This window comes from Eleutherodactylus coqui, chromosome 1, assembly GCF_035609145.1.
Source record: "Eleutherodactylus coqui strain aEleCoq1 chromosome 1, aEleCoq1.hap1, whole genome shotgun sequence".
NCBI classification, from domain to species: Eukaryota; Metazoa; Chordata; class Amphibia; order Anura; family Eleutherodactylidae; genus Eleutherodactylus; species Eleutherodactylus coqui.
This window is the reverse complement of record NC_089837.1, coordinates 475,597,946-475,624,906: the sequence shown is the minus strand read 5'-3', so window position 1 is coordinate 475,624,906 and position 26,961 is coordinate 475,597,946. Positions and strand designations below refer to the sequence as shown.

At 42.0% G+C, this 26,961-nt stretch overlaps 1 protein-coding gene across 1 annotated transcript in view; it reads right to left on the bottom strand.

The window, feature by feature from the left end:
• The window catches only part of MYO1A (myosin IA), a 77,656-nt gene that overhangs the window by 31,370 nt on the left and 19,325 nt on the right, over positions 1 to 26,961 (bottom strand). Inside the window, exons 3-12 of the mRNA XM_066584456.1 lie at positions 23,150 to 23,265; positions 13,719 to 13,813; positions 12,254 to 12,358; positions 11,734 to 11,780; positions 10,500 to 10,563; positions 5,470 to 5,568; positions 4,093 to 4,196; positions 2,815 to 2,962; positions 1,673 to 1,791; positions 440 to 526 (exon numbers count right to left, since the gene is read on the bottom strand). Of these exons, the coding sequence (XP_066440553.1) occupies positions 440 to 526; positions 1,673 to 1,791; positions 2,815 to 2,962; positions 4,093 to 4,196; positions 5,470 to 5,568; positions 10,500 to 10,563; positions 11,734 to 11,780; positions 12,254 to 12,358; positions 13,719 to 13,813; positions 23,150 to 23,265 (984 nt within the window). The remainder of the gene's footprint in view (positions 1 to 439; positions 527 to 1,672; positions 1,792 to 2,814; positions 2,963 to 4,092; positions 4,197 to 5,469; positions 5,569 to 10,499; positions 10,564 to 11,733; positions 11,781 to 12,253; positions 12,359 to 13,718; positions 13,814 to 23,149; positions 23,266 to 26,961) is intronic.

Here is a 26,961-nt window from a genome sequence, read left to right as displayed (position 1 = left end):
CTTCCGTTTGAAACGGAACACCTACTGAGTGGCTGCTCAATTTTGGAGCGACTGTCTGTTTGCAGTGAATGGCGGCGGGTCACCGGAAGACATCGCCAACCGCTCCCCCTCCGGTATCTAACAGACTATCACTGTTTAAAAGCACATGAGCAATAGTCGCTAACAAATGATTATCGCCTTGTGCAGAGGGCCCTTAGCATGGTTCAGGTAGCCGGTTTAAGGTTGACTCAGCCTTCCATCCTTCCGAGGTCGGTAAAATGAGCACCCAGCTTGCTGGGGGGTAATAAATAAATTAGCTGAAAGCGCTGCGGAATAAGTTGGTGCTATACAAATAACAAGATTTATTTTTAACAGTAGTTTAATACAATGTAACACTATAATACTAGAATGTATCATTCATGGCATTGCTTTTGCCAAGCAGACAAGTCTTGGAACCAACCTTTATACTTTCATTAATCCTCTGTACCAGCCAGCTGAAGAGCCGGTCGTACATATTCTTGGCCAAGGCATCTCTTGCATAAGCTCCCTAAATCAATGCAAGATGAATGTAAGCGAAACAGCAGAGAAAACAATACAAGGGCGCGCTCACACCGGCGTTAGCCCCAGTTAACCATTTCTATTCCTCGGTTCCATTTGTGGAGCAGAGAAGCAGAAATAAAATGGAATTAAACCATGAAAAAATGGAAGTATTGTTGAAAACCCACTGAAATCAATGGGGGGCGGGGGGGGGGGGAATAAATGGTTTAATTCAATTTTATTTCCGTTTTTCTGCTCAAAGAAATAGAAATGGTGAAATGGGGAGAACGTCAGTGTGAACAGGCCCTAAAATGTAAAAAAATAGAAACAAAAGACCCCCATGGTAAAGCTACCCATACAAATAACATAGAAGGGGGGGCAACATTGTCTATTGTACTCTGCCAGAAATACAGTATATGGCATTTATAGAGAGAAAGAGCAAATCACATGGTGTTCAGTGTGCGAAGATCAAGACATGTTCATCATCCACCAATGCCAAAAACAGCCAAGGAGACGTATATCCAGAATATTAGGGCTGGGGAGATTTACTAATTCAATCTAATATTTACACTGGGTAAACATATACCAGGCGGTCTGAAGATGCATCAAATGTATCACACTTAGAGATGAGCGAGCGCACTCGTTTAGGGTGATTTTGCAATCGAGCACCGCTTTTTTCGAGTACTTCACTACTCGGGCGAAAAGATTTGGGGGGCGCCGGGGGGCGGCGTGGTAGAGAGGGGGGTAGCAGTGGGGAACAGGGGGGAGCTCTCTCTCCCCCCCCCCCACTCCCCTCTGCAAAACCCCGCTCACTCCCGGCGTCCCCCAAATCTTTTCGCCCGAGTAGTCAGTTACTCGAAAAAAGCGGTGCTCGATTGCGAAATCGCTCTAAATGAGTACGTTCGCTCATCTCTAATCACAGTGGATCACAATGTATGATAAATTTGGGGCATCTTACTAGGCATGTTGGAAACTTTTGTGTAAAACAGAGGGATGCAACCGAGACATGGCTCCTCTTCTACCTTAGATTGTATCTGGGTTGCTTATGTCCGACAGGTCTACCAGATCTGGTTAAACTGCACATTGTTGAGCTGCATCATTACCATTTGTATTCTCTGCACATTGTACAACATCCATTACTTATAAAGTGTTTTACCTGGGCTGCATTCAGTGTGGTCTCTACTCTCTCTTGTTTAGCTTCTACGGTGCGGACGCTGAATGCGGTTTCCAATGTAGAAGCGTCCATGCCTATCAGTGAGCTAATCTCCTTGAGATCTGGTAGGTGATTAAAGAGAGTAAAACAGACATGTCATATAAATATATAAATATATATATATATATATATATAATCATATGGAGAAGTCATTGACTGCTCTAAGATTTGCTAAAAAACACATGTTAAAAGAAACCCTATCCGCGCTCTCCCAGCCCTTAACCTGTACAGTTTTTTTGACTCGACCAATCAATAATAAAAGTAAAAGTCAGAACAAAACCCAAAAGGGAAATACACAAGGTTCATTTCTGTATTACCCACCCCTGGCTCAGTCTACACACTACCTGCAGCCTTGTGTGAAAAGTGCTTGTCACAGTGTAGCTGGTGGATGGTTGTGGGTCCATCAACTCTGCACCTCCTGGCATTCTGATGGTTTCTGTACTGTCTGATATTATCCTTTATACCTAAAGGCCTTTTTCTACGCAACAATTATCGCTTAAACGGCCGATTGATTGAACAAATTGTCAACATTTTTGCATAAAATTACCCGCACCTAATCATTTCTATTTTCCCTCATTAGCTTAAATAAACTCAGTAGCAGCAGTATACTCAGCTGTCCCTGTGTTTATGCGAGACTTATCTGCCCTGGAGAACTCCATTGTATTCTCCCGACAATGAGTAAACAGAGTACTCATTGTGTATGCAAAGCAAACACAATGAGTGTGTTAAGAATTTTTTTTTGAACAGCTAAGCAATGGTTTTTAGGCGGGCTAAAAACCTGTGGCTAACGACTAGTGACTGAATAGTGCACAACTGCCCGAATTGACACGTATCACTTATCGCTCCCTTTTGGCCATTTGAATGAATTCTGATCGATAATCGTTGTGTGTAAAAGTGCTTTAATGCGCACACATCCTATTTACATATCATCTTCAGCTGACAGCACAGGATTGGTGGGGGTCCCAATACACTTGTCAACATTGTGTATTTATACCTCATTCGAGGAGTGTGATATCTAACAATACTGTAAGACTGCATAATAATGACCATCTCCATATGACCGATGAATATTGTTTGCCCCTTACCCTTTACATCTGGGATGTAGCATGAGGCCATTCCATTGGCCTGATATTGTCCCTTTATTTCTATATTTCCCAACTTCAGAACAACTGCAACAATTTTCAAAATTGCGACCACCTCAGAATCTGAAAATCCAATAATTTTCATGGCTTCCTGTAAAGAACACATAGATATTCAGCATCACTACTTCACGATGACTGTACAGTTATGATATTTCTCACACAAAAAAGTCATTTGTGACAAACTTGCTTGATGTCGACGCAGAATATATAAATGACTATTTGACATTATAACATGATATATTTTACTGCAGTGTAAAATTACTGGATCTAATAGTCAAAAAGATGGATCCAGCGCTATATCTCAATACTGGGGTCCTACACTGAAATAACAATAGTGTACTTGAATAGGAAGGCATGGATGCGCTACAGGATGGTATGGCGCACGGGCCCCTGGGGCCAGTCCTTAGCATAGGTCATCAATACTTAGGTTCTGGAAAAGCCCTTTGAGGACACTATATGGTGACACATAATTCCAACCCCTGGGCTCTCTGTGTGACATTGTATGCCGACCCTGACACCTTATCATCCCTTAGAGTAGAATACTCGTGTAATATGGCAAATGATGGACCATGCCAAGATTTTGAAACCTCAGTACATGAGCCTCATTGCTTAGCCAGCAATATCCAGGTGACCATTTGCTAGGCAAAGAAGGGTAGAATCATAGAATAGAATCATAGAATGGTAGAGTTGGGTATACCTGGTTTCCTTGAAAATAAGACATACCCTAAAAATAAGACATAGCATGATTTTCCAGAATTTTTGACGATGCAAAATGATTTTCCAGGCTTTTTGAGGATGCTCAAAATATAAGCCCTACTCCAAAATTAAGCCCTGCTAACAGTTAATTAAAGTCAATTTAAATAGTGTCCAGGCAGCTCTACATGTAAAAAAGTTAAACCTTTTTGATCAAAAATTAATATAAGACACTGTCTTATTTTTGAGGAAACATGGTAGTTACTTTAACTTCTGCTTTAGCCTAGAAGAATCATGTATGTGTAATATAGAGAGGTGTACTGTATAAAGAGAAACATGTTACTAAACTTGCTAGAAATATTTTCAATTAACACTGTGTTCTTAATGGCAGAACTTGGATGAAAAAAGGAAGGAATGAAGAGAGCAAGAAATGAAAAATCAAATCAATATATTGCAGTCTCATACATTTTCACATTTTTGGTACTGTTGCCTGTCTACCGAACTCAGAAGAAGTGAAAGCACTAGTACCTTAACAGTTCTAAAGTTCTCTGCATCATTCATGCCAGTTAAACTGCTTGCGTTCTTGTTCAGGTAGACGTACTTCGCGCAATCCGGAGTCAACTTCAGTTGTCCTAACCAATCAAACATAAAATACAATATATGAAGTGATTTGTTTTAAAGGAGCACTATCTAATATATATTTCCCCAATCTGCTGTAGTTAAAAAAATCTATAGGCCCCATACACATTAGAAAAAAGTTGCCCAAATATGCCAATTTCGGCAGGACCAGGCAACTATCGGATATACATAGTGGCCTCTCCACTCATCTGTCAGAGGAAAGAAGGATTAGCATATTGAATTTAAACACCTAATCCTTTTGTTCCCTTTGGAGATAAGCTGCCACCAGAGATGACCGGCAGAAGCTTCTCCATTCCACCTACTGAAAACACATGAACGCTCACCCAAACCGAGCCCTCATATGGATGGGGGAGGTAGGAAAAATAGCTGTTGGCGAAACAAGGGTTTGGTCAACAGCTAATGAAGGTGTATGGGCACCTTATGAGCCATAAACAAAACTTTCTTTGACACATTTTAATGTTTTCTACAGTTCCTAGCACCCAACAAGACATCAGCCCATTCTCAGCTGTGCGTGAGCATTGGGATAACATGTTGTAGCATGTTGAGAGTCTTTTATGATGTCCTATAGGGAAAGACTGAAGAGTAGAGGTCAAGGCGCAACATAAGATCTTTGAATACTGATAATATTGCATTAGTAGGTTACATTTATAGCCAGTTGTACTTAGCAACCACCTTGGACCACAGAAGGAAGGCACAGTTTATGGAAGAAAATGTGGAAAATGATCAGGAGACAATACCAACCATGTGTCAATCTATTGTTGCAATGGCAGTTAGTTACATATGAACCCACAATTTAGCTGTAACGTCATGCCACCAATCAGTAAGTTGTTGAAGAATATTTCAAAGTTCTCTTTTCAACATCGAATGACCACATTGACCTCCCACCCCTTTAATAAGCCCTTATTTATGGTCCAACTGGACCCTTTTATTCCAAATCTTCTTTTCACACCAGTTAGGGCTCCATTAGAGCTTTCTCTGTCTCTCTGTTCTGTTTTTAGTGGGTAGAAGCGGAATTAAAACAACAATAAGCGTTTCCATTTTTGCCCATTGGTTTCAATGGTTTAAAAAGAAAACAAAAACCAGCAAGCTTTCAGCTTGCTTCTGTTCCATTAGGTTTCATTTGAAATCAATGGGCAAAAAGACCCTCTTATTTTATGTTTTAATGCTATGTCTCTGCTCTAAAAATGGAACAGAGGGATAGAAATCTAAAACTGAACCGTAATACAGATGTGAACGAGCCCTAATTTGATGCATCCACATCCTCACCTAGCAGCTCCGCGCCTCCTCCAGCCAGCAATTGGTAGAATATATGGAAACTTCTTTCTCCTTTGACATGTTTTACCACTCGGGACTTCTCCAGGAGGTCTACACAATGCAGAAGAGAAAAGTGACCAAGGGTCTCATAGTCAGCCCCATTTCTATTTTGCCTATAAACTGAAGTTGTAAAGGCTTTCTGGAAAAGATGGCTTATTTAAAACACAGGGGTTACAAGTGATTTAACCCTTTCCAATCCACTGTCTGACATCTGAAGACATTATGATTTAAGGCTGTACAGCTCCGATGTTGGTAGACGTCTGTCGGGGTTCTCTTACTGTATATTGCCAGCCTCTCTGCTGTCAGAGCCTATCCAATGTGTCACCTCATGCAGTACTGGCTTCAGCCAGCATATAGCGCTGTTGTATAACGGCAGAAAAAGAGTAGGCCCCCTAGGAAAACCGGATACAAATTGGATTGGAAAGGGTTAAGTTCCCTAAAAAATGAGTGGCTCTGCAGAGTTTATGTTGAAGACTTGACGTTTTAAAGCCACTATTTTTGAAGAAAACAAATATCCAAAAGTGACCCCTTGTTTCCCACATGTCAGTTCTTTAGGAAGAAGAGTAGAAAAAGCTACAATCTAGTTTAAGGGCCCAATAATCTGAGGCAAGACTGAACAGAAGTAGAAATCCAATTGAATCTTTGCTTTAATTTTTTTCAATACATGAAGAATTCAAATCTATTGTAGAACGTTTTTATTAATCAGGGATGAATCGGCAAAAAAAAAATTGCTGAAATTTGAGTGGGAAGCTTCAAGTTCTGATATAAGCCAGGATATGACTGTGTCCTCAGGGATCCCCCCTGTGTGTTCTTTAATGCATTCTATGTGTCATCCATTGCCTTGACAATGATACGTTAGATATATGTAAGACAACTAACTGTTTTCCCATTGAGCAGGATGTTTGACATTTCCTGCTGTGATCCATCCTAGAAAAATATTTGAGACAGGAAGAGGAAAGCAACAGTTGTGTGCATAGTAGAGCATATATACAGCTATACATATGACTAGTGATGAGCGAGGTTTTGAAGAGTCTGGCCATAACGTTGAACATTTGTAAAGCGTTTGGTTATGTGTGAATTAGTTTAACCCTTTCCAATCCACTGTCTGACGTCTAAAGACATTATGATTTAAGGCTGTACAGCTCCGATGTTGGAAGACGTCCGTTGGGGTTCTCTTACTGTATATTGACAGTCTCTCTGCTGTTGGAGCCTATCCAACCTCAAACAGGGTTCTACTGGTTCAAAACTTTGTTAAAAGCTTGGTTCAGGTTCGCGCTAAACTGAACTTTTAGCAAAATTTGACGTGAAACAGGGTTCACTCAACACTACATGACACTCAAACTAATCTCAATAGCACACTTTAAAGGGAATCTGTCACCTCAGGCCACCCACCAACAGTAATGAGTGAATAGTAGAGATGAGCAAGCACGCTCGGATAAGTCAGTTACTCGAGCGAGCCTCGCTCTTCTGGAGTAACTGCATTCTTGTCTGAGCATGCACGGGGGAAGGGCGGCGGGGGTGAGCGGGGGTGGCAGTGGGTAGCGGGGGGAGAGTGAAATCTCACTCTCTTCCCCGCTATCCCCCGCCTCACCCCCGAGCACGCTCGGACAATGCAGTAATGTCCGTTACTCAAGAAGAGCAAGTCTCGCTCGAGTAACTGACTTATCCGAGCGTGCTCGCTTATCTCTAGTGAATAGTTTAAAGGATTTTCTTCAACATAGGTCATCAGTACAGTCACACCTCTACTTTCGTTGCCTTTTTCTTTCACCAGTTTCCAGTTTCGCTGATTTTTTTACGCAGAAATCCGCCGCTGCTTTCGTCATCTGCTTCTAGTTTTGCCGGTGGCCCCGTCCCACGTGACCTCGCTGTCCAATCACAGCCTTTCATTGACCGGCTCAGCCAATCACAGCCGGCGGGCTCTGATTGGCTGTGCCAGTCAATGAATGGCTGGGATTTGGCATCGAGCCAGCACCAAGAACCAATCACAGCAATCTATTGCTGGAGGCAGGGATTTCAAACCTCACTTACAGCGATAGATGATCTGTCAGTGCAGAGGAAGCCTGGAGCAGCACCAGAGACCAGCAGCCGGGAACTAGACAGCACCTGCAAGGTGAGTATTGCTTTTTTTCCCATTTAGTGTAGCTAGGGCTGATTTTTGGTGTAGGGCTTATATTTCAAGCCCTCCCCCCTGAAAATCGGTGTGCGGTTAATGCTGCCAAAAACGTGGCACCAAGTTGTGCCGCATTTTCAGCAGTGTTGAAACCGCTGCCTATTCATTTCAATGGGTGAAGTAGGGCCGAAAACGCTTGTGTGAACAGCCTCATTGAAATGAATGGGAGCGTTGTGCAGCGTAGTGCTGCGCTGAAAAAAAGCCGCGCTAAATGCAGTACAAAAATGTGGTTTGGTGTATTTTTTGGAATGTCTAGAACAAATTAATAGGATTTACATTGATTCCTATGGAAATAATTGCCTCGAGTTTCATTCGTTTCAAGTTTAGCCAATTGCTTTCAGACGGATTACCAATGAAACTAGAGGTTTGACTGTACTAGATTGGTGGGGGATGGCCACTCAGGACTCCCACTAATCAGCTGTTTGAGGATGCTGCGTCACTCTCGTGAGCACTGCGGCCTCTTCTCAGTTATGTGATGTCATGTTCATCAGTCACATGTCCCGAGAGGAGCTCAGTCTCATTCAAGTGAATGGGATTGAGCTGCTATACCAGGCACAGCTGCTATGCAGTGTATGGATCTGTGACTGGTAAGCATTGAAGCAGTTGCTTTGCTCACCCAAGTGTCACGGCCACTTCAAACAACTGATCGTTGTGGTCTTGAGCAGCAAACCCCCACTGATCTGATAATGATGACTTATCCTGAGTATATGTCATCAATATCTTAATCTCAGAAAACCCCTTTAAAGGCCACTGATATCAAATCTGTAACTTGTATCTTTATACTCACTCCTGTTCCCCCGCAGTGCACTCACAAACCAGCTATTGTAGTGGCCCAGAGTTGGGGTGTCTTTGGGGTTACTTTACGTTGTGTGTGCGTATCTGTGTTGGTTTGTGGTCTGTGTGGTGCTAACAAGCTATGTTGTGACATTCCTGTCTCTCTTGACGCGTTGTTTGTGTGTGTGTGTGTTGTATCGTGGGATTTTAGGATGAGTTTAGAGGCGGAGTTTAGTGACGAGAGTAGAGGAGAGAGGGGAGAGCAGAGAAGTAGTTGGTGAAGGTGGATGTGTCAGCGGGAGGCTGATGCTCGCCTTGCTTCTGCCTACACTAAGCCGTAGGCCGACCTTAGTCTCGGTGTGATGATCTCCCCTAGACACTGAAGCACGACTTGTCATGGCAATCCCTGCCATGACAAGTCGTTGGGAGGTGTAGGAGAAAAGAAGGTGTGCAGCAAGGTCGCAGAAGTAACGTTGCTAGAATGGAGAGTAAAAGTATCTCAAAACTAGAGAAATGAGCACAGTGTGGAGGAGAAACAGAGTTGAAAGCCATCTACATGGTAGTAAGTTGTACGAGCCCCTGTTAGATGAAAAGCCAGGGAACTGCAATCGGCCCAACCACAATTATCCCATTACTTGCTAACGTAATCCTGGGGAAGACAACCCTCAGATAACTAGGACTGATGGGAATTGTTCTGGAGAAACCCTAAGCGGAGAGAGCGCGGAAGAGAAACCTCATGTGTTAATTTGTGTTCAGAACAATGTTGATTCCAATGCTAAGTAAGACTGCACCACTGTCAACTGTACTTGTTAAACTTATGAATACAAAGTACTGAGTAAACTGTGTACCTTCGGTTTACCACAAAGCTACGTGGACTCATCTCAGTTATTTCATCACGATCAACTGGAGTTCATACTCCAAAGGTACTGGTGTCACCGTGACAACTACCATTTGACTGCGCCCCTTTTGCCTCTTGTCACTGGGTCGGCCCTGTTTTGCCGCCATTTTTGGGAGAGAGATCGCAGGGCCACCTGTAATGACCACCTTGACATCCTCGTGGTCTCACCCCGCAATTGCCTGGTATGCGGCCCGCTCGCCGCACATTGCAATGCACAGAGAGGACTGCTACATATATTGGAGAAGGCTTGTCCTTGCTATACATTAGCAAGCAGCTAGTATGCAGCAAGTAGCCAGTTTGCAGGCACACAATGTGGAAGTTGGAGTGAGAATAAATATAAAATGTACTGATTTGATATCAGTGGACTTTAAACTATTCATTATCATTATTACTTTTTAAATTTAAAGCACCATAAATGCCGGGGTGCTGGATATATGAAAAGACAAGAACAATAAACATCAACTAAATGAGTTACAAACTAGTAGAGAAGGAGGATCTTGTCTGCAAGGGCTACAATATTACACTTTATCGGGGTGGAATGAGGTGACAAAGTCTTGTTGAAGAGTTTTTATAATACTGTATCTCGGACCATCATGGCCAAGATGGGAATTCTACGATAGATAGATATGAAATAGATAGATATAAGATAGATAGATAGATAGATAGATAGGAGATAGATAGATAAATATGAGATAGATAGTTATGAGATAGATAGATATGAGATAGATAGATAGATAGATATGAGATAGATAGATAGATAGATATGAGATAGATAGATAGATAGATAGATATAAGATAGATAGATAGATATGAGATAGATAGATGGATAGATAGATATGAGATATATAGATAAATATGAGATAGATAGGAGATAGATAGATAGATAGACAGATAGCTAGATAGATAGATAGATAGATAGATAGATAGATAGATAGATAGATATGATATGGGATAGATAGATAGATAGATATGGGATAGATAGGTAGATATGAGAGAGATAGATATGAGATATATATATATATATATATATATATATATATATATAGATAGATAGATAAATACATAGATAATGAGCGATGGAATGATAGATGGATAAATAAATATTAGAGAAACAGATAATAGATAGACAAAAATACTTACAGTTACTAATCACACCTCCCACCGGATCACCTTTAAAGTCAAATTCAATATCCATGTACTTGCCCTGTAAAGATAAATACAATAACTCATAATGTTCTCTGTTTTAGGCCGGAATTGCGGATTCCACAATCGTCGCCCGCATGGACAAAACCTGCAGTATTATGCGGGCATTGAAAGGCATGTCGTTTCAAAGTTTCGTTCACACCTGCGCGTATGAATTGCATAATTGCAGTATGCTCTATTTTAGCGTGGATTCTGTGCGGACGGGCTTCATAGATGTCTATGGATGCGTGCAACCTGCAACCCACAGCCAATTAATATTGGATATAGATGGTAGAAGCACTCACAGCCTGCTAGGAGACCAGGTAGAAAAGTCAAAATTCTGGCTGGGAAATTTTTTACCGCTGCAACTTCGTTTTTAGTCTTGCCACCACAAACTCATCTTGCCATAGATGTAAGGAATTTTTGGGGAATGTTGGATTATAGCATTAATCCCTATATGTAATTGGTCAAAATTAGAGGTGAGCGAGCATACTCGCTAAGGCAAACTACTCGAGTGTATAGTGCCTTATGCGAGTACCTGCCCGCTCGTCTCAAAAGATTCGGGTGCCGACAGGAAGTAGTGAGGGGGGGAGAGAGTGAGATGTCCCCCCTGTTCCTCCCCGCTCTCCCCCGCCGCTCCCCGCCCCAAGTCTTTTGAGACGAGCGGGCAGGTACTCGATCCGCAATGATAGGCCACTGGTACCCGTGTCATTGGCTAGTGAAGGCGTAGGAAATACAAATATATATATTTTTAATTTCTACTGCGCATGACCGACAGCGAGCCGCTGTGGCCATCCGCAGTAAAGATAATTCAAGTATGTGCAGGGGCAGAGCCAGATTCCACTGCAGACTCCTGCATGCGGAATCCGACCTGTCCGAGTGACACGGCCTTACCGTGCCTGTCTTCACATGTGTTGAGTGTTTTCCCTGTCTGTTCCCTAACTTCATCTCCAGCCATAATCTTGAGACGTCACGGTTGTGACTTTCTGTGACAAATAGTACTTAAAACAATTGGTCTTACTTCCATCCTAGCAGAATGTGTCTTTCTACAAACCCCATCTGTGGTATTTTTGAACCACAAAAAGGCTCTAAGTGGTACAAAAGTAATATGAGAATATTTCTAGAACTATGTGTAAGCCAAGCCAATGTTGTAGCCATGCGGGTATATTAAAAACAGAAGTGAAGAACTTACAAATCTGGAAGAGTTATCATTTCGAATGGTTTTGGCATTTCCAAAAGCTAAAAAGAAAGAAGAAAGGCGTAAACGAACAACATCAATACACTTCTGAGACGAGGGGCAATGACTTCACTAAAGGATATACAAGACAGAAGTCGCCCTTTTAGTGTGATATGAGCCAGAGTTTTTCAACGTTCCCAAGCAGAACACCTCATACCTGACTAAATTATCCCAATCAATGTAACCACAAAGCTCTGACCATACGAGACTAACGGCGTAAATATTTCCAAATGAGCTCAATGGAAACATTTTGCTTTGATTGGTATTTAATAAAGATGATAAGCCGTTGCTGATGGAGATAAAGTTATATAGTCAACGGCAAGATATAATAATATTTCCTATTCATCGTACATTTCCATCCCATCCATTTATTACTTCAACCTATCCTTAATGATCCATAAAATGCCCACAAGTACTATAAATAGTGGATGATAAAGATTACTGGACATTCTTCATCTTACTTTTCCCTACTCACCTTCCAGAACGGGATTGGACTGTAAGAGCTGCTCCTTGACTTGATTGACTTCGGCTCCCTTCCCGCACACCGCAGCCACATATGACATCACCAGTTTACTGGCCTCTGAGAATAGCATGAAAGAACATCCACTTATATACCTTCCTCTCTATATTTAAAGGCGGCTCATAAAAAGGGACAAAAACCATGCTGAGTTCATCAGTATCATTTGGCATCACTTATGGTAATATTAAGACGTGTCATTTGTGGTTTTTAAGGAAGACTGCAAATAGAAATTGTTTTGCATTGAGAGTTCTAACAAAGCCCGGTCACGGATCTTGTGAACGTATAAATGTCTCATCTACAGTAAGGGGAGAGGTGCAATCAATAAAATTACTTTCACTTCACTCAAGATTACTTTAGATGGTCACTCTAGGGAAAACACATTTTTCCATCCCTGCCACTCTCACCTGATTGCCTGTCACAATCTGGAGGTCCTCTATGTGTATTGCAGCCACTTCTATGTAGTGCAGCCCCCTGACTGATGCTTACCACCATCTGGATGTTGAAATTTTTCCCTGCTTACTTTTTTACTATTCTGTGCTACCAGTCCAATGATGCAACAACACAGCATCATATAAGCAGCTAGAGACTGTACCACCTCTGCCTGCTGGGAGGACAGTGTAAGTGGATCGGTATCTGAATCTACTGCAGACAACGGTGGATGACTTCCTGGATGTTCTGCCCCTATTGTAGCAGGAAAAGGTCACGTCGAGTACACTTTTGTATAGGCCATACTACTAAAACTTATGTTTCCTTTCTTCAGAAAAACACAGATTAATCATCAGCAAAAAGAGAAAAAGCCCCTCGGTGTTAAAATTCTTCAGGACGAGGAAGAACAGAAGTGCAAGAGCCAAGGTTGAATCAGGACCTAGACCCAAATTTCATCCAGTCCTTTCTTCAGTCATAGCAGCGGTCCCACAACGCTTAAAGAGAAGCGGGAAGCGGATTTCTGCTTCTCACATGCTACTCTCCAACTTTGCAGTAGGGTTTTACTCTCTATCTCTTACAAGGGCCACAACATAAAATTGAAATCCGTGTTCCATGGCCCCAAGAGCCGTGTGCCATACCACCATGTAGGACATCCATGCCTTCCTATTCAAGCACACTATTGTTATCTCAATATAGTACACCAGTATTGAGATATAGCGCTAGATCCGTCTTTTTCACTACACCCTGTAGACTAGGGTGCTAGTTATATAATGAATGATTGGAAAAATATTCACTGGAGTAGAACTTTAAGAAATAGTCAAGAATCCTTCACTTCTTAGATGCATATCTTTTCAATACTTTGGAATCTGACAATTTCCATGATTTAATATAACAGACTTTACTTCTTTCTTTTATCATTGACTTCCAGTGGACTCAGATTAGGCTCCAGGCTTCAGATAATAATAAGGAAAGGTAACTAATGAGGTTAATTTACCAGTTTTTCCAGCACCGCTCTCCCCAGTTATTAGGATACATTGGTCCCTGTCACGATCCCGCAAAGACTGGTACGCATCATCAGCCACCGCATAGCTAAAAAGCAAAGAATATGTAAAATAGTATCATTACATTATTATTACCAGCAGTAATACGTAGTAGCGACTCCACCTTTAGCACCCATCTGAACTTTTACTGTATATATAAATGAGGCGCAGGCATATCGTAGTAGGCGGATTGACGGGGGGCTATTAATCAGAAAAATGGGCAGCTGGTGGCCTAATAAGGGGTTATTGAGAGCAGTGTAGAAGTGTACTGTAGCTTTAAGAGAGGCAGAATAGGGTGCAGTGGGATAGTGTTATAAGTGATGTCAGTGGGTGGGGTTTTAGAGGAAATAAAAGTAGGGGCAGAGGTCAAGAAGTTTTGAGCGCCAAGAGGAACAGTCCCACCTGCCCTCCCTTATTTTGTAGTAGGTAGTACAGGGAGATGCTAGTATTTCAGGAACTGTAGGTCGGCATTTAGGTTCTATGGATGGCAGGAAAGGGTTTTCCATGGAGGTAACACATTTTGAAAGACATTTTATGGCGCATCTTAGAAATATTTGATGACTAAGAATAGCTGTTCATAGTACAGCTGAGATGGGCCTCCTGGTGGTGGTTAAGGGCCTCCGGAGTTATATTCGGCAGTGCATCATTGTTAATTTGGGTGCCCTCGAGCCATGTGGATGTGGCTATAAGTAATGGAGTTGGATGGCACTGCATAATATGGCTGAGTTAAGTGGTAGAGATGTGCTGTTTGCCTCCAGGACTCCTCCAAAATGTGCAACTGATTATTTACTGTGTTATTACTGTTGGGTATGTTCTATAATATACTATTTATTGTGTTTTGAGAATTGTTTTAATAAATGGTCGCTGCTACAGCCTTTTCAGCCAAGCTTAAAACCTCGATGTTTATTTAGTAAAAAGGGGGTTTGGAGTTAGGTAGGGCGTAGCGTAATTGACGAAACCTTACAATTCCATAGTCAGAAATATGCAGAAGCATGAAAACCATCTTAGGGATGTGCAGGTTCCCCTTTGCTGACCACCAAGGATCTGGCTGCTGGAACCACCCCAATCATCCGCTATAAAAAGCAGCTGACACATCAACTTTGCTCCAGTATTGAAATGTGCCCATTGGCAAAACGTAAAACATAGCTGTGCAGAAAGGTCCAGGACTACAAGTGTTGAGGGATCACCCTGTATGATATCCATGTGCTATACATCTGAGCATGGATGCTGCTGTTGGTCTGAGAAGGCATACTCAAGTGCAAGAACCTCGCTCCAGTTTGTTATGGAAAGCAGCTGTTCTCCATTATGCGGAATCTGATATATAATTCTACTATCAAACCTTTAATTGCTAGTCAAGTAAATATAGTAACTATTGTTTGTATTACTGTTCAGTTTAGTAGGTGGGAACGAACTGTAATGGCAGGTTGGCACTAGCGAATAAACAGGATTAAGGTGATGTCATGGCGTCAGCCCCAGTCCATGTGATCCTGTTTCCAGAGTATGTACCTTGTCATTCGGCACTGGGTGCTGATAAGTGCTTTATTCTGTAGAAGGTCCCTGAGGTGTCGTCTATCAGAAATCCCACAGTGGGCTCAACGTATAATGTGCCATTCTTTACAGCCCTTCCATGGTGTGTACTGATTGACTAATGAGCCATAATGGAGGTGTATTTATTTCAAGCCCACCTCCACATGGGCGCCGGTTATTGTCCTGCCTGAGGTGTTAGGTGAGACAGTGACTCCTGTCAGCTAAGTACCTGTGCCTATTAATACTGTGTTATATACATTGCATTTTCCTTCTACATAATAAATCTTCCCTATCCTCCATCTACTGACAAACTTAACCTCCTAGGATCCTGATGTGGGGTTGCCCCTATCAGGGCGATCTCCCTGCTTTTGTGCAGGGTCTGCCACACCAAAGCTGGTTAGGACTAGTGCTCCTATCCTTGCATTTCTGTTGCCTTTATTTGCCGTATTTTACTGATTTAATATATATATATATATATATATATATATATATATATATATATATATATATTGGTCCATTGTGGACATTAACTTTATCTTGGTCTGTCGTGGTATTAACATCTATATGGAGGAAGTACGTCTGCCCTGCATGAATGTAGCACCATCATAGTTTCTGCCATGTTGACACAATGGCACCTAATTCTGCACTACTCTTACCATCAAATGTGACAGAACAACCAGTAGAGCTCCAAACCTCAATGTGAACATAGCCTGTTAAATAGAATACAGTGACAACTAGAGATGAGCGAGCACGCTCGGTAAGGGCAGTTACTCAAGTGAGCCTCGCTCATCTCGAGTTACTGCCTTCTCCTCTGAGCGTGCTCGGGGAGGGGGGTAGCGGGGGAGAGCGGGGGGAGAGTAAGAGAGATCTCTCTCTCTCCCTCCCACCGCCCCCCCCCCCCGAGAACGCTCGGAGGAGAAGGCATTTACTGAAGATGAGCGAGGCACGCTTAAGCAACTGCCCTTACCGAGCGTGCTCGCTCATCTCTAGTGACAAGTTAATTTTTACTAAAACATGTGAATTGTTGCCTTAAAGGGGCCAAGTGATCTCTAAATTGCCATTTTGCTACTTTGTGAGTCAATATCTAACTCTAAACAAGAGATATCCAGGATATCTGTTTTATCTTATTGGATACAACATTTTATACTGTTGCATATGAATGAAAATCTTTACAAATTCCTTTCATAATATTTCTTAGGAATCAGGTTAATTCTAGTACAGATGTGACTTCCATCTATTTGCAGAGGCTCGACTAGACCGTCCAGACATCACAATGCAATTATGAGCAGAATATTATGGATTGCACTGCTGTTATGAGCACTTATTCTCTGTGTGATGGCAATAATGGGAACTGTAATGCAGTCAGCCCGTGGCTGATATATTAAGTGTTAACTAGTAAACCGTATAGAACCTGTCACATGGACTCTCCGCCCTGAATCTAATGACATTGGAATCATAAATCCTAGTCAGTTACTATGAGTCACTTTTCCACTGGCTGTTATCAGGTATGGTTCAATATATTAACCCCTTAATATCACAGACACACATCTAGTCGTAAGAACCAGAAAATCATGTTTCTTGATTATTTTTGGGGCAATTTTATATCTTATAAACTTTGACAATATTTTTTTTTATTATTAAGTGGCATTTATATTTATTAGCTGTTAACTAATGTTGAGTGAACCAAACCACTCAAACCCTGTTTCGGGTCAAACTTTGCAAAAAGTTCAGTTTGCAGAGAAGCCGAACATAAAATCTGTTTGTATGTTACATAGTAACATAGTATGTAAGGCCGAATGAAGACAATGTCCATCTAGTCCAGCCTATCTATCCTACTGTGTTGATCCAGAGGAAGGCAAAAAACCCCAAGGCCAGAAGCCAATTAGCCCTTTTGGGGGAAAAATCCCTTCCCGACTCCCTAATGGCAATCAGACTGTTCCCTGGATCAACCCCTAATAGTTCCTACCTGCCTATATACCAGGATTGACACTTAACCTAATATTTATATCCTGTAATATCCTTCTCCAGAAAGACATCAAGTCCCCTTTTAAACTCCTCTATGGATTTTGCCATCACCACTTCCTCCGGTAGAGAGTTCCACAGTCTAACTGCTCTTACAGTAAAGAATCCGTTTCTATGTTGGTGATGAAACCTACTTTCCTCTAATCGTAGCGGATGTCCTCTTGTTACCGTCATGGTCCTGGGTGTAAACAGATCGCGGGAGAGATCCATGTGTTGTCCCCTCATGTACTTATACATGGTTATTTGGTGGCCTCTTAACCTTCTTTTTTCTAGAGTAAATAGTCTCAATTTGGATAGCCTCTCTGGGTATTCCAGTCCCTTCAGTCCATGTATTAGTTTAGTTGCCCTTCTTTGAACCCCTTCAAGCACTGTGACATCTTTCCTGAGCACCGGTGTCCAGAATTGTACGCAGTATTCCATGTGAGGCCTGACAAGTGCCTTATATAATGGAAGGATAATGTTCTCGTCCTTCACCCCTATACCTCTTTTAATGCACCCCAAGACTTTATTTGCCTTTGCAGCAGCTGACTGGCATTGGTTACTCCAGTTTAGTCTATTATCCACTAATACCCCCAGATCCTTTTCCATATCACTTTTCCCTAGTGGTACCCCATTAAGTGAATATTTGTGACATTCGTTCTTCCTGCCCATGTGCATAGTCTTACATTTTTCAACATTGAACTTCATTTGCCATTTTCCTGCCCAAGCCCCCAGCTTATCCAGGTCCGTTTGTAGCCGCACGTTGTCCTCCGTTGCATTAATTATATTGTATAATTTTGTGTCATCTGCAAATATTGATATTGTGCTGTGCAGCCCCTCTATCAGGTCATTGATAAATATGTTGAACAGAGTGGGGCCTAGTACTGAACCCTGTGGCACCCCGCTAGCGACTGTGGTCCAATCAGAGTATGAGCCATTTATTACCACCCTCTGCTTTCTATCATTGAGCCAATTTTTTACCCACTTACACACGTTTTCGCCCAGTCCGAGCTGCCCTCATTTTGTATATTAGCCTATTATGTGGCACGGTGTCAAAGGCTTTAGAGAACTCCAGATATACAAGATCAATAGATTCTCCCTGGTCCAGCTTAGAGCTTACTTCATCGTAGAAACTGATCAGATTTGTTTGACATGAGCGACCCTTCATGAATCCATGCTGGTGAGGAGTTATTCCCTTAATCTCCTTGAGGTACTCATCGATGGCGTCTCTCAGAATCCCCTCGAAAATTTTTCCCGTTACTGAAGTGAGACTTACTGGCCTGTAGTTACCAGGCTCACTTTTGCTCCCTTTTTTGTAAATTGGAACCACGTTGGCAATGCGCCAGTCCAATGGTACTACTCCGGTCTTGATAGTGTCCAGAAATATTAGGTATAGCGGCCTAGCTATCTCGTCACTTAGTTCCTTTAGTATCCTTGGGTGTAATCCATCTGGGCCCGGCGATTTATCAATTTTAGTTTTCTTTAGACGCTTCCGCACCTCCTCCTGCGTTAGGTATGAAATATTTTGTGAGGGGTTCGTTTTATTTCCCTGCATCTCGTGTGGCATTTCCTTTTCTTTGGTGAATACACTTGAGAAGAAACTGTTTAGTAGATTTGCTTTCCCTTCGTCATCATCAATGATTTCTCCTGCATTGTTTTTTAAAGGGCCAGCGCTCTCCCTGCAAATCCTTTTGCTGTTAATGTAGTTGAAAAATAGCTTCGGGTTGTTTTTGCTCTCTTTTGCGATCCGTCTTTCTGCTTCCTCCTTGGCAGTTTTGATCGTATCTTTGCATATTTTGTTTTTTTCCCTGTACGATTTTAGCGCTTCTTCGCTGCCTTGTTGCTTTAGTAGTTTGAACGCTTTCTTCTTTTCGTTTATTGCCCCTCTGTTTATGTTCTCCCTCTGTTTCCTGTTTTTTTGCTTCTTTGGAGTACAAAATAAGAGGAGGAAGAAAGAAGAAGCAGCAGCATGGTGGCTCAGTGGTTAGCACTGTTGCCTTGCAGCACTGGGGTCTTAGATTCAAATCTGACCAAGGACAACATCTGCATGGAGTTTGTATGTTCTGTTTCTGTATGTTTCTTCTTCACAATAATCACCTTTATTTATATAGTGCATATATTTATAAGGGGGAAATGAGAAGCATGGTGGCTCAGTGGTTAGCACTGTTGCCTTGCAAGTTAAACTCTATGGCCGCCTGCAGATGAGCGGGTCGGATCCGGCAGCGAGAAATCTCGCCGCGCGATCCGACCCCAGAGCCTGCAGGGACGAGCGCGTACTCACCCGCGCCTGGCGGCCCCGGCTCTTTGATGTGCCGGCTGCCGCGCAGCCGGCGCATGCGCAGACCGGAGCCGGCGGCCAGGTGAGTGCGTGCCCCGCAGAAAATTAGAACATGCCGCGGTTTGTTTGCCGCGCGAGATTTCGCGCGGCCAAACCGCGGCCGTCTGCATAGGAGTGCGTATTGTAATGCACTCCTATGCAGACTTTCAGCGGCGGAAATCCCGCGGGAAATCCCGCGGCGGGATTTCCGCTCGTCTGCAGGCGGCCTAACTGAGGGAACATCTGTATGTTATTAAATAAAGGTGATTATTATGAAACACAGGGAGAACATATAAACTCCATGCAGATATTGTTAGATTTGAACCTGATTTAGACCACAACATTAAAAGGCAACAGTGCTAACGACTGAGCCGCAGAAGAACCACCACTTGTCTGGGATTATTATTATTGGAGAAGGTTCAGTTCAAACTAATTTGGACCGATCCAAACTTTTTCCAAAATTCAGCAAACCAACAGAACTAAACTTTTCAAAAGTTTGCTTATCTCTACTGTTAACTATAATATACTTCCATATTTGTATGTGACTACACTTTAGATATGCACGGGTTTCAGTTTGAGAATTCCTAATGTACAGTTGCGGGGGCTTTTTCAGGCCTCTCATTCTCTGTATCAAATACTGAACTCCAGTGATCATGGAGTCTCCTCCCTTCGTTCATATACTGTAAACATTGAAATTTGCATTGATTGTGATGCCCACAGGATTATATTAAGGGACTGGAGGTCAATCACAGACCCTTCCTACTGTTGATGGCTTTGCTTGCATGATCATTGTATTATGCATGTTTGTAGGTTGCAGGCACTACTCAGTTACTGCAATGTAAATGTACCACCATGATTTGCTGGCCGTGTTCGATCAGTTTTGGGGTGTCAGCTACATGTTGTCAGCTACAGCCCATGTGAACTATGCGTCGATGCATGCTCAGTGTCATTTCGATGCATTATGACAGCCGCCTCCCTCCGGGATTGCGCGCAGGTGCAGAAGAAAGGTGCCCTCTGACAGGAGTCAGGACGGGCCGCCTCTCCACTGCACACATGCAGCACTCGGGAGTTCAGCCAGGACGGACGGGGCATCCACAGCAAGCACTGCTTTTGACGTGGCGCCCCTCCATTCACCTCAGAAGTGGCTCACGGACAGAGCAGAGCAGGAAGCGGTCATTTTGACCGCTCCAGCTCTGCTTCTACAAGCCACAGAAGAAGATGCCCGATGGAGGGGACATGCCTTTTATTCTCATGTCAGAACCCCTTTAAGACAAGAAATATTAGAATTATAGTAGAAGCTCCACATGAGTGCCGCTTCCTTCCTATTCTGTAGAACATGTGTGCAATCTATTATACATTTCATTGTGATAACCCTGAATGTTGTTTCAGCCTTCTCTTTAGTGAATCATTTTTCCTTTGTCATTGCTATGACTGCTCAATAGGTATAAATAGCTCAACTTAATGATCCCACGATGCTGGCAAGTTAAGGCAAGGCTAATTGTATTTACTATACCATTAGTAACATTATATTACACATACTATGAGTACACATTAGTCTACAGCTGCAATAAAAAATAACTAAATCCTTGAAATTACCCGTTTTTCTGCATTGATTGCTAATAAAATGTAGTTTGATTGTTACCTAAGTCACAATTAACTAGAAATCACACTCTAACTAAACTAATAACACGTACATTGCTGTACCGTTCATGTCTTTATATTGCAGGAGTATATGTAGTGCAACAAGATAAAGATAAGGCTCATTTAGACACAACGATTATCGCTCAAAAGGTGTCTTTTGAGCGATAATTGTTGTGTCCATTTACAGCGCAAGGTGATCGCTCTAACATCGAGCGATCACTTTGTGCTGCAAGCTGGGGATGCAGAAGACAAGCGGGGCCGCTTGTCTTCTGCATTCAGCTGTTATACAGCCGAGCGCTCTGAGCGGAGGATGCAGAAGACAAGCAGGGCCGCTTGTCTTCTGTATCCAGCTGTTCTCTGCTCGGAGCACCCGGCTGTTATACAGCTCAGCGCTCCGAGCGGAGAATGCAGAAGACAAGCGGGTTGGCCCCACTTGTCTTCTGCATCCAGCTGTTCTCTGCTTGGAGCACCCGGCTGCTATACAGCTGAGCACTCCTGAGCGGGGTATGAAGAACACAGCTGGACAGCTCTGTTCTTCATACCCAGCCTGTGTTCAGGGAGCGAGATATAGCTGAAGCAATGGCATCAGCTGTTTTCCACCGTAAATTCCAGTAAAACGTAGATCGTTGTCTTTCAGCATGCTGAAAGACAACGATGAGCGACGGCTTAACGAAAACTGCAGGATGTCAGTGCAGTTACACACAACGATTATCACTCAAAAGCCGTCTTTTGAGCGATAATCGTTGCGTCTAAATGGGCCTTAAGTGAACCTCTGCGTTATTGATTTCTCAAAGAGCTAATTGGCAAAAGGTGTTTCAGTTAAGAAGATGAGATTGGAAGTGTGGGTTTTATAGGTGCTTTGCCCATTAAATAACAGGTATACAAAGCCTAGTTACTGACAATTCTGTCAAAGAAAGAAAGTGTAGCTTATTTCCCAGGATGTTTCCTAATGCTACTGGGACAATGTTCTATGCACACCTGATACAATAATAGAATATTTTAGCACAAATGCACAATGCAAGAAAAAACAATGCATACCAACACCAAAACCTCATCGGGAAGCATGGTGGATGGAGCATTGCAGTTTGGTCTGGCTTTACTGTCTCGGGGCCTGAGAGAACAATGAATTTTACAGTGTATTAATAAATTTTATGTCAGAATGTAATAACAGCAGTCCATAGGGATGAAGGCATGCTGGGTGATTAAACAAGACATTAGTAATCATTACAGAACTCCAAGTAATTCTAATTACTTTTTCTTACAAATCTGTCTATCTACTTAGTACAATGTTTAATGTAGTTGTATTCAATATGCAACTTTCTCATAAGACATTTAAGTAAAAACATGAAAGGATATTAGTCTATTGATCATGTCTATTGGTCTACCTTAAGGTGCTTCTACATGGAACGATTATCATTCAGTGTAAATGCATGCACTGACTGAACACCGAATCATTCCTGCTTTACTTTCATGGGGTGTCGTCTCTCCTTAAGGAGAGCACCCAAAAAGTGTGTGGAGAAATCCATGGGGCGAGTAGGTCGGGGCATGGCATCGTCTCTCCCCAAGGAGAGCACCCAAAAGGGGTGTGAGAAGACACCTGAGAGGTGAGGGAGGAGACTTATAGGAGCATGCACGCTCCTCTGGGTAATTTATGCAAATAAGGAAGATGGTGAACAATACCTCTGCAGTCGCCAACAGATCGTCCCATGTAAAGGCAACCTTACACTTTCAGATATTTGCCTACGCCTACACTATATTGGCTTTGTTTCTCTTTCAGGCCTATTGCTTTACTGTACTATGAGATTTACATCTATGTGCATTAACTGCTGTTTTTTTATCTGGAAGTTCCCAAATCAATACAAATGGCCCAACCTGTAGGATTCCCTTTCATATACTTACATGTGTGGCTTCAGCTGGTACAGATTGCAGTTTCTGTACTCTTCCACTTTCTCGGGTGTGTAGATGGAAAGTTGCTTGTAGGGGTTCACTGATATGACTACATTTCCTATATAGGTCTGGCATAAAGGAGACGACATGTGAGAACCATGTATATTTACTGGTCCATTGGACTAAATATTATTTTTGAGTAATGCATTAGTAATATGAAACTTAATATTAACTGCATTAAGTACAACCCATGAGCACTTACCTCGGAGGTGGCATGGAAGGAAGTAATGGAAAGTGTGGAGTAGTTGTTGCAAGTATTAGCTTAGAAATGCACAACCATTTAAACTGCTATAGGAATGGGATGAAAAGAATCTCTATATGACCGCCTACAGTCAGTTTATGTCACTTCATGTCAAGTACTCCGCGGACGTTTGCCCCACCAACGGGTAAAATATACAAAATAGGCTGTCACTAACAGCCTGTGGTTCAGGTCCCAATGATGTAATCAGAGAAATTGCCAATCACAGCTCTGGCCAGGAAAGTTTGTTGTAGTAACAAACTTTCCCAGAATTTCAGCCCTGTAGCTGCCTCTCACTTCCCCGCTCTCCTGTAAGTGTGAAATCGGAGGAGAGAGAAGGTGATAGTATTTTAAAACACCCAAAAAACACCACATTAACTAACATTAACCCCTTCTATTAAAATCATTTATACTGTTTAGATGGTATAGGGGATTGTATAGTGTAGGGTTCATTTTTAACACTAACTAGTAAAAAATAAATTTATAAGGGTATGTTCACATGTAGTGTATTTTGGTGAAGATTTGCACTAAAATCCACACGAAATGTTGTGCTGCAGATTTCGGTGTGAATCTATACCAAAATTAGGGTCAAATTCTGCATTACACCACAGGAGCTCTCAGTGCATCAGGTTGTGACATATATCAGTGTACACCTTGTGAGCTGAGAGTCCTGGTCAGTGCAGTCCAGCGGGGAGAAGGCACTGTGAGGAGGGAAGCTGTTTGCAGAATAGAAGGGCTTCTCTGCTTCACACACCGCTGCCGGGAGTCAGCAGCATATGAGGCGGGAGAGCAGTTAAACACCAGGGTGGTGAGACACAGGATGCACAGGGCTATAAAAATAATTTATACAAAATAAAGACACTGTAAAATCAACTATTCTGTACATTTAAAAAAAAAAAGTGCAGGAACTCTTTCATTGAATTTATTTGTCAATACCAGTTACAGAAATTAAAAATGATAAATTAAATATAAATGGCAATTAAAAACAATAAACTAAAACTTTAAAAAATTAATATTAAACTATTATGTCTCCTAGATAATTCAGAAAAGTGGAAAGTTCTTCAAATGTGCTTGTGAAATAAAGTAAACAAGTGCAAATATAAATCTGATTAAAAATGAGTACAGTATGTACAGTATGTGCATATGTGGTAAAAAAAACACATTTTTAAAAAAATTCTTAATTTTGGCTTTTTCAATAAATATTTAATTATACACAAATAAAGTACAATATGCGATGAAAAACCAGTGTTGGGATTACTTGGATGTGTAAAACTTTTACAAGAGTTATTTTGTGTTTAAATGACACATGCCAGATTTCCAAAATGTGGCCTGGTCATTAAGGCATAAACTGGCTTGGTCTCGAAGGGGTTAATAGTCACTTTATCAAGTACGCCTTTTTAGTACGGAGTAGGATCCCACCATTGCCTTCTGAACAACTTAAATACTTGTAACATAGTAACATAGTATGTAAGGCCGAATGAAGACAATGTCTATCTAGTTCAGCCTGTTTAACCTCCTTGTTGATCCAGAGGAAGGCAAAAAACCCCAAGAGGCAGGAGCCAATTAGCCCTGTCGGGGGAAACATTCCTTCCCAACTACCTAAAGGCAGTCAGACTAATCCCTGGATCAACCTCTAATAGTGAACATTAACAATAAGTACAAACCCAGTCTAGCGGTATATAATGCATCCACTTTGCAATATCACATACAGAGATGCTTACAGCAGATCTACAGCAGGGAGCTAAGGTCTCCATACACATTAGTCATCTGAACGCTCAGATTTTCGTAGTTCAAAGTAACTCTCGATTGTGTATGGTAGCCTCCTGACTTTCATCTGACAGATGGTGAAGGAAGCAAAAAGGATTGGGGCAAACTGAATTCTAATGCCTGATCCTTTTTTCCCGTCTGGAGATAAGCCACTGCTAGAGCTGTCTGGCTACTACTTCCTCTCTAGCTATTGAAAACACGTGAATATTTGGCCGTACTGAGCATTCATATCTGTGGGGGAGTCAAGAAAAATAGTAAAGTAAATAATGCTCCCCAACGGCTGATTAAGGTTTAACTGGTGCAGCAAAGCAAGAGTGGCCCAAATCTCTGTAGTCATACATTATGGAATGTGCTTCACCGGAAACCAAAGAATGGATTGGCAGTTGAGAAGTGATCGCCACTCCAGGAATCCCGGACACAAGTACCAATCTTCTATGCTGATAGCTCCTCACAATTAGACCTGAACACTTCCAGAACCATCTGTCATCTCTAATACAAAGGTAGAAGACAGGATATAGTGCAGTAAGGCTTTGCACTACTCTCTTGGCAACAAGAGAAGTAGAAGTGGATGGCCAAGTTAAAACAGCATAAAAGCAATCTGACGTGAAGAGCCCTCCTCTGGCCGACTCGAGTTTTGTTTCCACAACTTCTTCAGGTGTTGCGATTCTTGGAATAGCGATCACTTCTCAACTGAGGGTCCATTTTTTGGTTTGCAGTTAAGCACATTCTGTAATGTATGATGACTACAGGAAAAACATTTGTCCAACTGCTACTGGAGGTCTATGGGCACCCATAAGGTATGTTCACGGGAGAACCCTGTGGCTATGTACATGTATACTCACACATCTGCACATATATTTAGCCCTTTTTAATGGGCAACTTCGTGTGTGGTATTCTCTACATGGAAACGGCACAGAACCCACATCAAGATGAGACATGTCACTTCTTCACTACCCAAGGATTTGAAATCCACATGCATGGTAAGATCTGTGCTCTATACACCATGCCATGGGACACTGATGTGTAGTAGACAATCAGTGCAGATTCCACACCGATTCCATTGGAACATACCCTTACAGTTGAGGTTCATAGTATGGTTGGGAAAAGCCAGATGCCCATTAAGTACAACCTTGGGAGAATGAAGTGGATAAAGAGACGTATAGAAGACTAATAGTAAACTAGAAGTAAGCGTTCTTTGTTCCTGTCCATCTTAGTGCAGTATTCTGTATTTTTTGTTGACACTTCAAGAATTTATCATAAAAAACATGAATTTGTGCATTTTGCAAAAAAATTTCAAATGCAATAAATCATGCTATGCCCATAATTCCCAAATCTGATCAATTATTTGGCATGACTCCTATAGGCAAAGGAATGGCCGGCTCATTACTATTACATGTCACCTTGCACATATTCGATCCTTGCTCGAGTTTCATGCTATTCTGCTATCTTATGCAATCTCACAATCTTATCTCAGCATGCAGAACCCGGTACAAGGTCAAACTTTGTAAGTAGTGGGTTCATCCTCTGTCTTCGCTGGCTCATGTTCTACAAATTCAGTAGAGTCACCCTTATCCACCATGCAAGCATTGTATTTGTCTTACTCATCTTTTCTTGGAAATACGCAGATGATTTGAATACATTACATAAATAATGCAGATTTCCTATAGAATGAAAGAATACGACTTTCTACTTAAGTACAGTTTATTGATCAATTTCATTTTCTAATTCGTCCAAAGTATTACGTTGTATTTTTGCCAGA